The 17,297-nt window shown below is 32.2% G+C and overlaps 1 protein-coding gene across 2 annotated transcripts in view; it reads right to left on the bottom strand.

The window, feature by feature from the left end:
* Positions 1-4,083: 4,083 nt before the first annotated feature.
* The window catches only part of LOC111514110 (uncharacterized), a 37,108-nt gene continuing 23,894 nt past the window's right edge, over positions 4,084-17,297 (bottom strand). Inside the window, exons 1-2 of one of the 2 annotated variants that reach the window (XM_023170341.2) lie at positions 11,280-12,216; positions 4,084-4,346 (exon numbers count right to left, since the gene is read on the bottom strand). In XM_023170341.2, the coding sequence (XP_023026109.2) occupies positions 4,187-4,346; positions 11,280-11,419 (300 nt within the window). In that variant the 5' untranslated portion in view covers positions 11,420-12,216 and the 3' untranslated portion in view covers positions 4,084-4,186. Of the gene's footprint in view, positions 4,347-11,279; positions 12,217-17,297 lie in introns of those variants that run through there. The other variant, XM_074170750.1, reaches the window with a different exon arrangement.

Raw genomic sequence — 17,297 nt, 5'->3', positions numbered from 1 at the left:
TTTTTTTCATTTTTGAAAACTTTTGGTGTATTGCCTGTAATTTCCCATTCAAGAGCACCTATATGGGATTTTATGAGTGAATACCAAGAGGTTTGATAGTTATACCATAAAAACCCCACAACTATTTTCAATATTTCCAGTACAGTTTTTATTTAAATTAATTTTGATTACATACATACCTATTTATAAAAATAAATAACTACAAAAATGTGTAGATCATGCAAAGAAGTAACTTTCAGATACAAACTGAATGAAAAAGCCCTCGTGAAACAGCTACTTGCTACTTTCATATAAACATTGAATTAAACGAAAAAAAAAAAATACTTTGAAAGAAACACTTTTACATGAACACGAATGCTTGGAATACAAACCCAGTGGAGAATAATGTTTTTTGTATAATTCAGTGTTCATATAAAAGTATTTGTTTCTAAAGTTTTTTCTTTCGTAAAATTCAATGTTCATATGAAAGTAACTGTTTCAGGAGGGCTTTTTCTTTCAGTTTGTGTCTGAAAGTTACTTCTGTGCATGATTTCCACATCTTTGTATAGAGTTACTTTTTTTGAAATTAATTGCTTCCTTCCGTTCTCTAAAAGATTCCCACATTTTTTGTATGTGGAGAAGTAGAAAGGCAAAAACTTTCTTTCCCAAAAAGTTACCTCTTCTAAAAATATAACCCATTCAATTTTAACAAGATTCCTTTGGCTGGGATTTAATCAAAAAGGCGAATGAATGTCATTACGCCCTGTCATCGATGACATGAGTGGATTTAACTCATTCTGTGACATAACGTCGTAATTTTATGAATGAGTTGAATGATTGTTCTCATAATGTTATCCAGATTTGGTACTGAAGAGCTGATAAGGCAAGTGTCTTATGACGAAACATCGGATGTCTACCACTGAGGATAACATTGTTCCATGTAAGTGAATTTTTACCTCTTTCATTTAGTATATTGTGTAGGAATCCTGTGAATGATATCTAATTCAATTTCATAACGAATGTTTGGAATCCAAAGTGAGTAGAGAAACGTGTGTTTTTTTTTTTTAATAATTCAGTGTTCATATAAAAAGTATTTGTTTCAAAAGTGATTTTTTTCGTGTATTTCAATGTTTATATGAAAGTAGGTCTTTCAGTAGGATATTTTCATTCAGTTCATGTAAGAAAGTTTTGTATCAAGATGGAGAAGTAGAAAGCAAAAAACTTCCTTTCCGAAAAACATACATACATATTTTAATTATAATAATTAATTTTTCAACTTTATTTTTGTTATAAATAATGAACTGCTTGGAATTCCATAATAAATGATTTTAAAATGTGGTCTCCAAGAGGAGTTCACACATATAAGAAAATAATATATGAGTAATTTCAAGAAAAAAAAACTGTCGAGTTTTGATTCACTGATTCACAAAATAGCTGTTCACGTCATTTTTCATTGATATTAACTTCTCAACTGTACTATGTTTTTGAAATCATCCTTGATATTGAAACAATTTTCACACACCAGATCAACTGAGGAAACTACCTATTGTTTTGCGGAATATGTCTTAAGTGAACAAACCTTATTTTCATCAAATAATGGGTCAGTGTATTAATATTATTGAAAGTACTTTACTAACCGAAAATAGAATATGGAAAGAATAGCAGACAATCCAACATTTCATTAAAAAAAACTGACATGAATAAGCTGTCCTTCCACATACTACCATTTATATTGCTGTTATTGTAAAAAAGATGAATATAAACCTTCAAAAAATGTAACAAAATTTCCGTTAGTTGGTGAGATTGAATGCTCTGGTAATGAAGCTACTTTATCTGATGTCAGAATTGTGGTTATATCAGTGTAAAGACCTAGCAGTGACGCTTTAAGTTGCATAAGACATTGTATAAGATAATACATTAACTTTCATAGTAGAAGTATGTGAATGCGAACTGCAAACAAATAATGCTTGAATAATGAAAACATCAGCAGAATGAAAAATAAATTAGATACTCCATCAACATGGACATATCTAGACGAAAAAAACTACCGGAACTTATACTCAACTGCAGCAAGTAAAATAAAGAATGAATATGCAGTATTATAATTATTAAACTATACCTGTACGGTATTAGAGATAATACATCAAATTGGTCAGATAATACTTAGATAATAGACCTATGTACCAATTCTGGCCTTTAGCTTCAGGATTACCATTATTAATTATTTTTCTTAATGGAATATGTCCAAACAACTTGATACAATTTTCAGCCTTATATCAAGGGCGTACAATTTTTAAACTTATACTTATCAAGAAAGGATTGAGATCCAAGAGTCAGTAGAGGGGAGGGGGTTATTTCTGAATTTCAGAGAAGTAATGTTATCAATTACTGAAAAAGTCCTGATTATGCATCAATGAAAGTTTACAATAAACTGTAATAGGATTGGTTCGATAATAAAGGTAGAATGAGAGATAAATAATTTTATTCGATCTCTATTGAATTTGCTGCTGTCAGCTATCAGCGTTTTGTCGAGTTAAAAAACTAAAATCATGAAAAACTGATTAAAAATACATTTAGACAATGAATAAGAGAACCAACAATAATTTATTATGGTATCTGAAACTTACCTAAAACTAGGCACACTATTCGTAACTTGTATAACAAATTCTGATAGTTTCGCCCAGAGGATTATAATTTTCTTTCGATTTCTACGGCTATCGCTTACAGACTTGAAAAAAATAATTTTATTTTGTTCTGTCCGAACATTTAGCAAAAACTATTAAAATGATGAACGGTCAGGTAGAGGCATCTAGTCGTATACTTATCAACCTTTCGAAGTAGAAACCTTACATTCCAATGATAGCGGGTAGGAAAGACCACATACAGGATGATTCTGTTACAAAACTACCACAAAGAATAAAAAATTTCTTCGCACAAAAAATTGTAACATCATTAATAGTAGATACTTTAGAGTGATTTATTCGTGATTAAGTATATTTGACATAATTTCATTATATGGTGTGAATTACGAATTTTCTTTTCATAATAAATGAAATAAAATTTATTAATATTGGTGATTAATTTTTAAAAGTTCAATACACCGACCTTATAAAACTGTTATACGAAACATTCTTTTAAAATTTAGACAAACTTCTATTGGAAGCTCCATGTGGCAGACTAAAGGCCTAAAAGGATTATCCGAATAATTGATAACTGAATATTATCATAGGAGAATTTGAATAATCATTGGGATAGTTCTTCCAAATCCAAATTATTCCTATTTTTATTTGTTTTCAATACCAAACTATCTGTATCTTCAACACCAAATAACCATTTACCAAATAATTGAATATACTGCTCACAATCCACCATACAGGCAACAAGCAACAATTCAAATCGTGTCAACTCGGACCGATTCTGAATTTAATTCCATGAGGTAGCGAACTATCCAATTATTTTGCATACGATTCTTCTTCGTTATAATTAAAATATACTAATTATTTGGCTTTTCAAATGACTATCATACACTCATTCTATTCACAAATTTTCAAGGGAGTACTGTCATTCAAAGAGGGTTGAAGAAATAGGCATAAAATTGTAAAATTGACGTGTTCCAATAATTTTTTATAATGTTTTTTGTGGTATTGATAACGAGTTTATGCTTTACTTTATGGTAATTATGACGTGTTATAACAGGATAATTGTGAATCAGAATGTCCTAAATTTACCATTGTCGTACATGGATCATCTCTCTAGTGGCAGTGCATGAATGAACCAATTAGTGAATTTAAGCTATTTCTGTGAAAGAATCAGTTTCTGTTATCTCTTTTAGTCATTTTCAGTAGGTGATCTCATGAAGAGGTAATCATCCCTATATTACAGTAACATCAAAATTGTAAACCAAACTCATACAAATTATAAATGTTACTCAATTAAAATTTCACCTACATTGTCAGATTTCACGAAAAATAAATTTATAACAAAACGATCAATCTCTCAATCTGCTACAGTGTTCACAAATTTTAAATATTCATCCGCGAAGGAGAAGGTGAAAGTGGAAGACCCTATTATTTTTTTATAACCAAGGATAAGTTAGTTATAATCTCTTTTTTTGTAATTTTAATGAACATCATAAATAAAAATAAATACTATGTACAAACAACAATAAATACATTAAGTTCGGGTTGTGTTTTTCGGCTGATTTTCTTCAGTAATCATAGTCGTCTTGATCACCCAGTCCGAATCCTTCACCATAGTCATAATCGTCCACACCTGGTGGTACAAAAGCCCCATTTAGTGCCTCTGAAATTTGGTCGCCAAGCCCAATTCTAGTCGCTATTCCGTAAATGAGCCTCATAACAGCTAACCTGGAAAACATTAATTTATTATTAATTTTCTCGAAAAAAGTTTCTGTAAGTTGATTGAAGATAAATAATGAAGGTTTTTTATAAACAGTAATTAAAAGTGGTTATACAGTGTCATCCCCAAAGTATGCACCATATAGGAAACTTATTTATTAAGGGTTTTTCGACAAAAAGTTATTCTTGATGAAAGTTTGTTCATTCCCTAAAACTAAACATGCACCAACAAAATATAGTGAAATATACGTAATATACGAGGAGTCTTCAAATATTTGATTATGAGACAAGAGTAAAGTACCCTTATTTTGGAAAATCTCGGGAAATATTATTTAGAAAAGTTGTTCAGCATCAAAAAATACATCTAGATTTGAAGTCATGGCCATCTAAGTGAAGTATGATTTTTTTATTTTTTTTTTAATGGGGACTACGAAAAAAAATTTGCTAAAACGAGAAATAGACAGCATCCTGTATACGACGGTTTATTTCAAAACCCTGTAATATTACGAATTATACAACTATGGTGTTAACCACGGTCAATCTTTTTGAGGAGTAAAATAATTTTCAAAGTTATTTTTATTTTTTGTAAACAACGAAAATTACTCAAAATTATACACTATCGTAACGAGAACTTGATATTCAATAATATCAAATCACAAAACATCAAAATAAAATAGGTATTTCTGAACAAACTCATTGATTTTCTGGAGATTTTCTCCAAAATAATCTTGACTTGTGCGAGTTAGGGAAAGGCAGTGCTCTTTTCTTTTAATATACAAATTCAAGCACGTTAAATATAAGGTAGCAAAATTCTTTCAAAGCATAATTAATCGAGTACAAACACTCCTCACACACTAGAACTGCAACAATTTTTTCAACGTGTGTTTCACCAACCAGTTTGGCCATCAGTATATGAGTAGTGAATCTAGTATAGCATAACAAACCGGATGAAAAGTTTTCTGTTACTTTCTCCAATAAATGACATCCATAGTTGTTTCCGGGATTTTTTTACAAATTATGTAAGTCTGCCGATTCGCCATGCTTGAAATATGTGGTTTTTGAATTAAAAGATAGGGTATCTTTTTTTTTCTCAAGAGATACCCCAAGCCAAAAATCGGAACAAGTGAAATTATGTCAAAGCTATTTTCCGAGTGTTTTGGCCGTGGTCAGCCTGACCACGTCTACTACTTCAGTAGACATTATCAAAGGCGATAAGGTAATGGTGTGGGTGGCTTCGTTTCTCCTAATTGGGTTACCTAAACCTTACCTTATGTACAATTGAGGACATGTAGTTGTAGTTCGATTAGTTGAAGTGTCACAGTCAAAATAACTGATTTTGATCTTTATTATAGTGTTGGTATACGATATACTTCTTTCCCGCCTAGGGCTTTGTTCACGAGATGGAACTGTTACTCTTTCACTGTAGTTTTAACATCCTATCTCAGACGAAGTTTTTTATATGCGATGGAACTTCGATTGATTCACAATTGATGTTTTGGTAGGATATATTCTGCACTGACGAGGAGTAACACTCCAAAACCGGTCGGTATATGATCATATGAATTTCTCCTATGCGGTAACTTGCACAAATGTCTGTAAGATGTAATCCGTCGTGGTATTAGCGGGAAAACGAGTTATTTTCCAACAGGCATTTCTCATATGCTTCTATGTAGGGACGCTTCAACAGAAAAATGAATCATCAGATGTGAATATTGAATAATACAAAATTAAGAGTTTGCTGGATTTTTTTCACGTTTGTTGCGTTTTTAATTAACAAGCTTTTATTAGCTTCACCTGTATGTATGCATCTATCTATGTATGTTTGTTTGTAACTCCAGAATTATCGACATTATTGCTTGATCTGGTCGCGGGCAGATGGCGCTGCACGTAACCTCCTTGATATAATTCGAACTCATTTTACATGTATTTCTTCATTTGAAAAAAGTATATTATTATTTTAACACGCTTTTATTAGCTTCACCTGTATGTATGTATGTTGTTTGTTTGTAACTCTCAAGCTTGGGATCTATATTTGACAGAATTATCGACATTTTTGCTTGATCTATTCGCGGACAGATGGCGCTGTACGTAACCTCCCTAATATATCGACATTATTGCTTGATCTATTCGCGGGCAGATAGCGCTGAACGTAACCTCCCTGTTATAATTCGAAGTCACTTTATATGTATTTCTTCATTTGAAGTAAGTATTTTTTATATTAACACGCGCGCCTGATGCCTTATTTGTAACCCTACTTTGCGTGCCTGCTGCCTTGGGCTTGGTAGCTGATTTTCAGGCTCCCTCTCCGGAATCGGAAAATATCAATTGTCATTTTTCTAATCAATATACGACTGATTGATCCCAAAGTTTAGATAAAATAAATATAGTTTAAAAAGACTAAAAACACGCTTTTATAGTATACGAAACTATAAAATGAAAAATAAATATAGTTTAAAGAACATCGAACTAAAATAGATTGATGGATGTAGCCGTTACTACGTGGTAGGTAGGAAATCTTAATGAAGAAAAGGGAAGTGAAACTTTCTATGTTTTTCACCACTTTTATTTGTAACTAACGTTACTGCAGTTTCGTCCTATACGGACATTTTCAAACTTATACAAGTTTATTGTAACAAACATACAAAGTTTCATTTCTCTTTTCTTCATTGAAAAGTTGAGAATATATTTTTTAATAAGCTTAAAACAATAACGAACGAAAAACACTAGTATTATTGTGGAAGAAGCGTGGGCGCTTTATGTCATATTTTTTGTATATCAAGCGCCCGTCACTTTTTTCACACTAATACTAGTATTTTTCGTTCGTTATTGTTTTAAGCTTATTTCAAAAAATACTTTTAACTTTTTAGTTCGATGTTCTTTTAAAGCGAGTTTTTTAGTTTTTCAAACTATATTTATTCTCAAATGCGGTTTTTTCGATTGGTTGGGAAAGGGATCAAAAATATTCGTAGATAAACAATTAAGTTTTATGCCAACGTTCCGGACTTTATTAAATCCATCATCAGGGCTCTACAATAAAATAATTTAATAAGTGAAGAGTATATGCCAATACATATTGCAAAATTTATAAAGTTTATACAATCTCATATTATGTAAAAGAGAAACAAACAGGTGCACTTACCAAACATAGGTTATCCATGTCAAAAAAAAGTTTAAAATATAAGTGTCAGACAACGTAGGTATAAATGAAAATGAGGACTAACTAAATGAAAACACATACACCACAGACACATTAAAAATGAAAACGCTATCCGGGAGACAAACTGATTAGGAATGGCCGTTTTTGTTTGCCTTTTAAAAAATAAAAAAATTATAAACAATAGAAGGATATCAGATTACACAGGATGGTGGAAACTTATGTGTATTAAAATATTGAGGAATACGATTTAGTAAATTAAAATAAACACTATTCAGTCCTTCTATGTCCCTTCTAGTGTTAACACTTTTTTGTTTGAAAATGTGGATCATCTCACTAAACAGTCGTTTACCTAATAAAGGTTGAATATCTAAAATCTTTTGCGAACTCAAAACTGTGGTTATTTTCTCTTGTGTGTTCAACGAGGGCTGTTGGATTGGCAACATTCAACTTCCTTGTATCTCTTTCATGTTCAGACAACCTGTTTTTCAAGTAACGTCCCGTTTGTCCTACATAACATTCTGGACAATCCTTGCAGTTGATTTTATAAACGACGTTTGATTGCATATTCATCGGAGTTTTTGTTTTTTGTTTCGAAAACAATCTTTTATCTACAGTGTTATCATTGTTGGAGTTCAGACATCACTAGATCTGCACATATAGGTGGCATACAGTTTCCCATTCCTAGTCCGGATATTTGTTTATAAAAAACTCCGTCGTAGTTAAAATAGTTCGACTTAATGCAAAATTCAAATACTTTTACAAATTGTGAGATCCACAGGGATGCCTTGCAATCAAACGAAGAAAAAATTGAAAAACGCAATAAAATATTTAATATTTTAACCAACTATACAAATTGTAACAAACATTTCAATAATAATAATAATACTCATAAAAAACTTTTTAATTATATAAGAGATACACGAATATTTTTGAAAGAACACCCTGATATCATCATCACTAAAGCTGACAAGGGCAATGTAACAGTAGTGCTGGATAGAACTATTTTTGTTGCGAGATCTACTGAAATGTTGAGTGACAGAAAAGTATACGAAATTTCATCTAATGACCCTACCATAAAAATACAAAATAAGTCTAATAAAATAATTAAAAGATTACTAGATCATAAATATATTGATAAAAAATGTGCTGACTACCTCACTACAAAAAATGGAGTGTTTCCCAAAATGTATTTTCTACCTAAAATCCACAAAGAAGGGATGCCTTTAAGACCAATTGTCAGTTTTATAAATTACCCTATATATAAAATATCAAAGTGGGTTAGTGAAATTTTAAAAACTGGTTTTGAAAAAGATGATCATCAGGTGAAGGACTCTTGATTTTTCTGCTTTTATTCGAGGACAAAAATACCTGATGATTATATTTTAATATCTCTAGACGTAGAATTCCTTTTCACCAAGATTCCTGTGGATCTCATAATTGAAATTATTATTAAAAGATGGCCCAAAATCTCAGAATTCACTATTTTACCTCTAAATGAATTTATAAAAGTATTTGAATTTTGCATTAAGTCGAACTATTTTAACTACGACGGAGTTTTTCATAAACAAATATCCGGACTAGGAATGGGAAACTGTATGTCACCTATATGTGCAGATCTAGTGATGTCTGAACTCCAACAACGTAGTCTAGAACAATTGTCTTTTTCAGTTCCGTTTTTCAAAAGATACGTTGATGACATTTTCACATCAATACCCAAGAATAAAAAAATGGAAATTATTGATGTTTTTCAAAGCTTCCACCCAAATTTGAAATTTACAGCAGAATTGGAAAAAGACAATTCTCTAGCCTTCTTAGACACTAAGATATCGATTTTAAAAGTCGACTGGTACCACAAAACTACTTTTTCAGAAAGGTTTATTAATTATTTTTCACAGCACAGTTTTAACAATAAAATTAATATCATTAGGAACTTAAAATCAAGAGCACTCAAAATTTCTGATACTGAGTTTCATAACAAAAACATCAGAATTATAGAAGATTTTCTTATTAAAAATAATTACTCTCCTTCATTGGTGAAAAAAATTATAAATGAAAATAGACAACCTATACTGGAAATTAACAATTCAAAATATTTCAAAATTCCTTATGTACATAACCTTTCTGAAAAACTTGGATCAGTTTTAAATAATAAACACATCAAAATTGCGTTTGCAAATGATAACACTGTAGGTAAAAGATTGTTTTCGAAACAAAAAACAAAAACTCCGAAGAATATGCAATCAAACGTTGTTTATAAAATCAACTGCAAGGATTGTCCAGAATGTTATGTAGGACAAACGGGACGTTACTTAAAAAACAGGTTGTCTGAACATGAAAGAGATACAAGGAAGTTGAATGTTGCCAATCCAACAGCCCTCGTTGAACACACAAGAGAAAACAACCACAGTTTTGAGTTCGCAAAACCTAAGATTTTAGATATTCAACCTTTATTAGGTAAACGACTGTTTAGTGAGATGATCCACATTTTCAAACAAAAAAGTGTTTATTTTAATTTACTAAATCGTATTCCTTAATATTTTAATACACATAAGTTTCCACCATCCTGTGTAATATGATATCCTTCTATTGTTTATAATTTTTTATTTTTTAAAAGGCAAACAAAAACGGCCATTCCTAACCAGTTTGTCTCCCTGGATATCGTTTTCATTTTTAATGTGTCTGTGGTGTATGTGTTTTCATTTGGTTAGTCCTCATTTTCATTTGTACCTATGTTGTCTGACACTTATATTTTAAACGTTTTTTTGACATGGATAACTTATGTTTGGTATGTGCACCTGTTTGTTTCTCTTTTACATAATATGAGATTGTATAAACTTTATAAATGTTGCAATATGTATTGGCATATACTGTTCACTTATTAAATTATTTTATTGTAGAGTCCTGATGATGGATTTAATAAAGTCCGAAACGTTGACACAAAACTTAATTGTCTATCTACAAATATTTTTGATCCCTTTCCCAACCAATCGAAAAAACCGCATTTGAAAATATTTTGGATCACCAAACCAGGCAAAGTTTATATTTATTCTCCTAAGTTTCATGATAGCCATTCCAACAATTATGTACCCTGTACTAGTTTGTACAGGGCTTGATCTTTTTCTAATCCTTTATTGCACTGCCATTGATTATTATGTGCAATGGTCGTGTGTTCAATTCACATTGAGTGCACTTTTTTATTTTTTCTTTCACTCAATTTCTAAACTATTTTAAATTTAATAAAATAAAAATAGAAAATGTTTTTAATATTATTTCAGATTGCTTCTTGTTATGTAAAAAATTATGTTCATTCGAGAAAGTATATAAACTCCAATGAAAAAACACTTTTGATACCCCAAAAGAAACCCTGATCAAATCTTCAAAAAAGACGGCGAATTGTCGAGTTTCAAGAAATTTTTAGGCTTCAATTCCTATACTCTAGTGATATTATGATAAATTTTTTTCTATCTACCTCTTGTTGCATTGCATTTTCATCACGTTATTGTTAGTGTCATCAGAATAATGTTAACGAAAATACGTTAGAGGCATCAAGATGAGACAAAACTTGATATAGTGTTGTGTTCTTTTCTTTCGTGAAAAAGTAATTGAAGAAAGTGACAATATTTTCAAAATCTCTGTTGTTATTGTAGATTTAACGATTGCCATTCTTGAAAGTTTTTATTTTTCTACATATACATGGAAATAATAATGAGATTATTATATGCAACATATAGGTTATTTAGTGTACTTCAGAAATAGAAGAACTCGTATATATAATAAATACCTACCTTATGAAATTAACAGGATTCGTCTCTTTCTGTCGCAGAATCATCTGCTTACTGTTCTTTTTTCTCTTTCTTCCATCACAACAATTCAATAATATCACCAAAACCACTAGTAATATCATCAGTTGGCGAAACCATCGCATATTTGTGTTATTAATCTGACTAGCTCAAATCAAGTAACCTCAGAATATGAACTTGTAAAAGAAAAACTTTGAAGACCGCTTTTTTCTTCAACTAATTATTATTGATGTCAGGCAAAGAAACTTTCAAACTGAGCCATACATCATATTTTGGTCACTGTGTCCTGAAATGAAACTGCCAATCGCAGAATTTTAATTGTGAGGTACAGTTAGACAGGTTCGAAGGTATATCGAATATACGCCGAAGTAGGTTATGAAACGTCTTCCGTGTGTATGAGTATATTTACTTTTTGTTTACATCCTCCGTTATTCAGTGATATTGTCTCTGGGACTATTACAGTGTACGAGTGTACGGTAAAGTGAGATACAGAATATCTATTGATATCAGTAGCGCCACAAGAATTGTTAGTGCAGATCCATTTTTTTCCTACGGTAGACCTGGATTTTCAAAGACTTGTTTCACAAACAATTCAGTTTCACTATTGCAGAGAAGATTCATGATAGGAAGAAAAACTCAATAAACAGAGTGCAGTGTTTTCAGGAGATTGAAATAATGATGTCAGATGGCTTTCAAGCAGCAAAATAACAATTCTGAAAATCTGGGGATTTTCAGAATGATTATGAATGATCCATTATTAATGCAGTTTATCCAGCGACCTGGAAAAGCCAGGGAATCACATTCCTAATACTCTAAAGCCAGGGAATTTCAACTCATATTTGACATTCTTGCATTCTGGTTTTCTATTGGACAAAGTTTCGAGAAAATTTATTATTTTTAGAGATTCCTCATGTAAGAACCAAATTTTAATATGTAACTAGCTACAATACCTTTCCAAAAAAATGTATGTGGCACATTAGTTACAAAATGTCACTGTCACAAATTGGACCTTGGAAATAATGATAAAACAGTATCAACAGGTTTTTCACTTCGGAACACATTTTTCTTCTAACATTTCTGTCACAAAAATGAAAAAGCTGCTCGCTGTCACAGAATTCAAAAAAGACTAATGACTGATACTGATCTCGTGTAAACGACAAATACATAAGTACAAAAAAAAAATTTTTCCAACTGAAATTCGAATCATACATCGCCTCCAATGTCCCTATATGTTGGAATCTGTCAGATTATTGTCGCTACTTTCCTATGTAATACCACGACGGATCTTAAATTATATTCGAGAGTCATTTTTGCAAGTTTCCACACAGGGGAAATTGTTGCATATGCTTTCCACTCGTCCAGAAGGAGAACCACAATGAAATCAATCAGTGGAGTACCTGACGACACCGCTGTCATGTTTATACTTGTCCTGAACTGACGATGAATAATACTTTGAAGCCGGTCTGTGAGTGATCACTGGATTTTCAGCCAACTGGACGAGCGAGAAGCACCTGCAAGAATTTTCTCTGAGGAAATTTTCACAAATATCTCTCTGATAATCAAATGTATGTTGTACTATTTACCAGAAAAGTGTTTTCTGGTCGGTATTTACCAGATCCCACTATGCAGAAATGTTGGGAGAAGATAGTTTTTTTGAAGAGGAGAGTTTTTTTGAGTGTTTCTATTAGTGAAGCAATACCAAACAACTAAACCGATGGTAACTTTTTTGTATAAAATTTGTTGAGAAATCTTTTGAAAGAATTCAATAGGATTCACTGAAACACAAATTGGTTGTGTTGGTGTGTAAAAGCCAAATGGAATAAATTCGTTATTTCGGTTACTGTACATATTTAAAAAAATATCCGAAAAACGTAAATTATAATGTAATTATGTAAATTATAATTTGACATTCTTTAACATAAAAATACCACCCCTACCTTCAACCCCCTTCGAATGACAGGTACAACCCCCAAATTTTTAAATAGGTTTAAGTCATTCTAATCTGAAGGTTTAGTTTTGTACACTACATATCTCTATAAAAAGAAATCTAATGATGATCCTTGCCGCCCTATCCACCGATTGGGAAATGTTGTATCGAAGGATTGCCGGACATTAACTTGGTAATGTGCTGATGCTCCATCCTGCTGAAGTGGTGCCAAATAATTATCGCCATTCAAGTTGCCCTCAATGAAAAAGGGACCAATGATACGATTTCCTACAATCCTTGCCCAAACATTAACCTGTTGGGGGTATTGCGTGTGTTCTCTCATCCAGTGAGGATTTTCCGTTGACCAGTAGCGGCAATTTTGCCGATTAGCATGGCCGTTAAAACATAACTTCTATTCGGATGATATTGTTATCCAACATGTCCATTATTTGCTCACAAAATTTAGTTTTTCTATCAAAATCGTCTTCCATGAGCTCCTGAGTAGGTATAATTTTATAGGGATGCATGTTTAGTATCGATGTATGGCTAACATTGAATGTAGTGGATGCCCGTCTACTCGATGTATGTGGGTTTTCCTCAAACTCAAGTATCACATCTAATTTGAGTTCATCACTCATTGCATTAGCAGCTGCTTTTTTTGTCTACTCCACATGACCAAGCTCCCGAAACTGCTTCTCTATTTTGCTTATTGTTCCATGAGATATGGGCGGTATATTAGGAAATTTCTCATGAAATTGGCCAGCTACTTCCTGTTATTTTATGCATTTCCGTTAATCTAACCATTTATCAGACTTGAAGTAAACGAACTTTAAACTTTGATTGAAATACTGTCAACTAATGCTGTAACATACAAAACAAGTTGACATGTCGTTTTAAACTAACGTTGCCACGGAAATTATTTAGTTTTTTAAAGGATACCATCTATGGTTTTTGCTTACTTTCTTTTATCAACACCTCAATATGAAATAAGTTTTGTGTATATTGCAATAAATTTTGAGTGTATTTCGGTAATTACATAATTTTAATTTATTTTATCCTAATTGTTCCAATAAACTTGAAAGCGATAACAGTAGTTGTTTACAGCTGATTCTCGGCCTCCCCCCACCACTATGACGTATTAATTGCTTTTTTTATTGGTTGTTGTTTGGTGAAGTTTTTTTGTTGTGCAGTGAAGTCAAGGCGTTGTGACCTTGAAGTGTCTGGTGCATGGATCGTTCAGATTTTTTTTTCATATGGAATTTTGTGTGTTTATGTGTGTGTGTGTGTGTGTGTGTGTGTAGGAGAATGCACGGTACAGGGTTTCATCATGTGCTTGTTTGTCTATGTACAAACATACGTCTGCATACTTCGAAGATCCTCCAAGTAATAAATGCTCCATCGGTGTTAGGGCACCAAGTTAGTAGTGGAGTGATGTCACAGCAATAACCGTTCAACGGCTAGAGAGCGACATGTTCACTCCACGACGTGTGGCAGAGTAATGCGTATTCATCGGTCTGCCCTCACCTCTCCCGAAGCGATGAAGGTTCGCTCTAGCCCCGCTATCGATGGTGACACAACGGCAGCCGAGGACCGTTTGCCTAGCGTCTACCCTCTCCGAGACCGCAACGACCATTGCTTGCTCGTACCGGCAACTGTTATCGCATCAAGTTGGGAGATGGGCTTGGCTGTGACGTCAGGCATCTCTAGTGGATAGCAACTAGCAATGTGAATCTTTCACGGTTTCATGGTGGGGGTGACTCACACTGTTTAATATAAAAGAAATGCCTGGCACACTATGAAATCAGTAGACGAATATATCTGCAGCAGTTAGCAATTGGTAGAGTGTTATTCAGTTCGTAATAGAAGGAAGACGGTGAGTGTATTTGTCTGTTGGAAATTGTTTATATTTTCATATATATTTTCATCATGTCCGTTTCAAAAGTAGACTTGAATAAAATTAATAATTTGATTGTACAGGAGGTTGAAATACTAGAGCAAAAGGCCTTATCATCATTGCCAATTGATGAAGTGTACATAATTAAAAATATGTCAACTTATTCTACACGATTTGGTAAATCAATTTTATTAACTTTGCAAGATGTGAGCAATGATAAATTATTTAAAACATGGCTACCAAAACGTATTTCGTTGCAATTCAGTGATGACGATATATCTTGTATCAACTCATCAGGTGGTAAATATACGATGATGTATTTAGGACAGAGCCAACAAAGTTTTGCTGGCATGAAAACGCGATCTCTAGTCAAATTCAATATGATTGAATAATAGTAATAATTTATAGTGAATTTCTTTAGGTCATAGCTTACAAAGTTTTTTTGGTGTGAAAACGATAACTCTAGTCAAATTCAATATGATTGAATAATAATAGTAATTATAATGAATTTCTTATTGTTTTATTAATATTCATATATTAGATGATAATTATATGGAAATATAAACATTACTAACTTAGTTGAATACACTCACTTTGTAACTACAAGTAAAATGGGAATGTGAGTATTATATCACTGAAAAATTGGAGGTTGCTTATTGTTTTTTTTATTCGATTTCAGTTCCACCATTTAAAGATGTGGATGCAGTACGCAAGTCAAGATTGGGTCGATATTGTAGATCTCAAATCATCGGTTCAACATTTGTCGTCTAAATTGAAGGTGTTGGGTGATGGAGCCGAACATGCAAGCGTTTATGATATGAGTGTATGCTATGATGAAAAACAAATCGAATTATGCCTTCGTGATGCTGAGAACTATTGGAGTGGTGCAGAAGTTTGCAACAAATTTTTGGATAATGAATTGGAATTGTGGCAACTTTGTGAGGTTATGATTGAACTGAACCTAAGAAGATTCCTGTATAGCCTCCAACCATACTTGCCAGAATGGATTATTCATCACTTTGAATTGAATGATGAAAATCGAGAGGAAATTGAAGATGGTCGCGAAAATGATGATTATGAGGAAGAAGTTATTTTAGATAGTCTGTATGTTCCTGTAAATCATAAATAATGTCAAATAAAAAACTTTGTATTATTTTCATGTTTTATTTATTTAAATCTGATGAAATACAATAGAAAATGATTACAAAACAATAAATATGATATAAAATACAATACATGATATAAGTCAGTTACAAATAAAAAAAAAAAGATCATAAAACAGTACATGATAGAGTGAAAAAAAAAAAGTGTCAATATCTGCTATGAACTGAACCATCCAATGCATTGTATGTTAAAACTGTATCATGCAAAATTAATGCATATACTTTAGTGTTGTCTGGAAACTTGGTCTTCCTCGTCTCAAACTCAATCTTTATATCAATAGTTGATGATTTTGTTGCATTCGGTTGATGGGAACAATCGATGACGAATAGTGGATTCTCTCTAAATTGTCCAATGTCCATCAGAGGTTCACTCATATCTTTATCATAATAACTTCGCTGGAAACTCTCAAAAGCATAATAAGCAGGAGCATCAAGTTTTTTATCGAAATTCAAATTCCAACGCTCATATGGATAAACTTCAGAATTCAAGTATACTCGAATACTATTGATATCAGCAGTTGTGAATTTTGTAATATCTTGTGTTCTATCTTCAGATGTGGTAGTACTTTGGAATGCGATGATGACAAAACGAGGAGTTTCCAATGCGTTAGTTGTTTTGATGGCCCATATGTCTGAAGAAGTCCCACGTAATGATGGTAGTTCATAGAGGTCCCACATACGATACGCCAACTTGATTTTGGCATTCAGACCGCTTTTGTTTATTCTACTCAAAAGTTTAAGCTTGTGTTTATCATCTGGTACAATATGTCTTATTTTCCATTCGATTTTATTTATTTCCAAATCAGCATCAACTTCACCTATATATGAGTTTTTGAATGATCGAGCGATAATCAAAATCAATTCCTGTTTGGCATTCAAGATACTTTTGTTGTAATCTTCAGCAAAACCCATCAAATATTTCAGTGGTAGTTTTCCACTAAAAACATGACTGTTTGTATCCAAGATATCTTGCTTCAATTGTGAAAGTCCCCAACCAGATGTCAATAATGTGTTAGCAT

This window comes from Leptinotarsa decemlineata, unplaced genomic scaffold (assembly GCF_025532065.1).
Source record: "Leptinotarsa decemlineata unplaced genomic scaffold, Ldec_3_MD MMD2_P_RNA_scaffold_9, whole genome shotgun sequence".
Lineage (NCBI taxonomy): Eukaryota > Metazoa > Arthropoda > Insecta > Coleoptera > Chrysomelidae > Leptinotarsa > Leptinotarsa decemlineata.
This window is presented reverse-complemented; position numbering and strand designations above follow the sequence as displayed.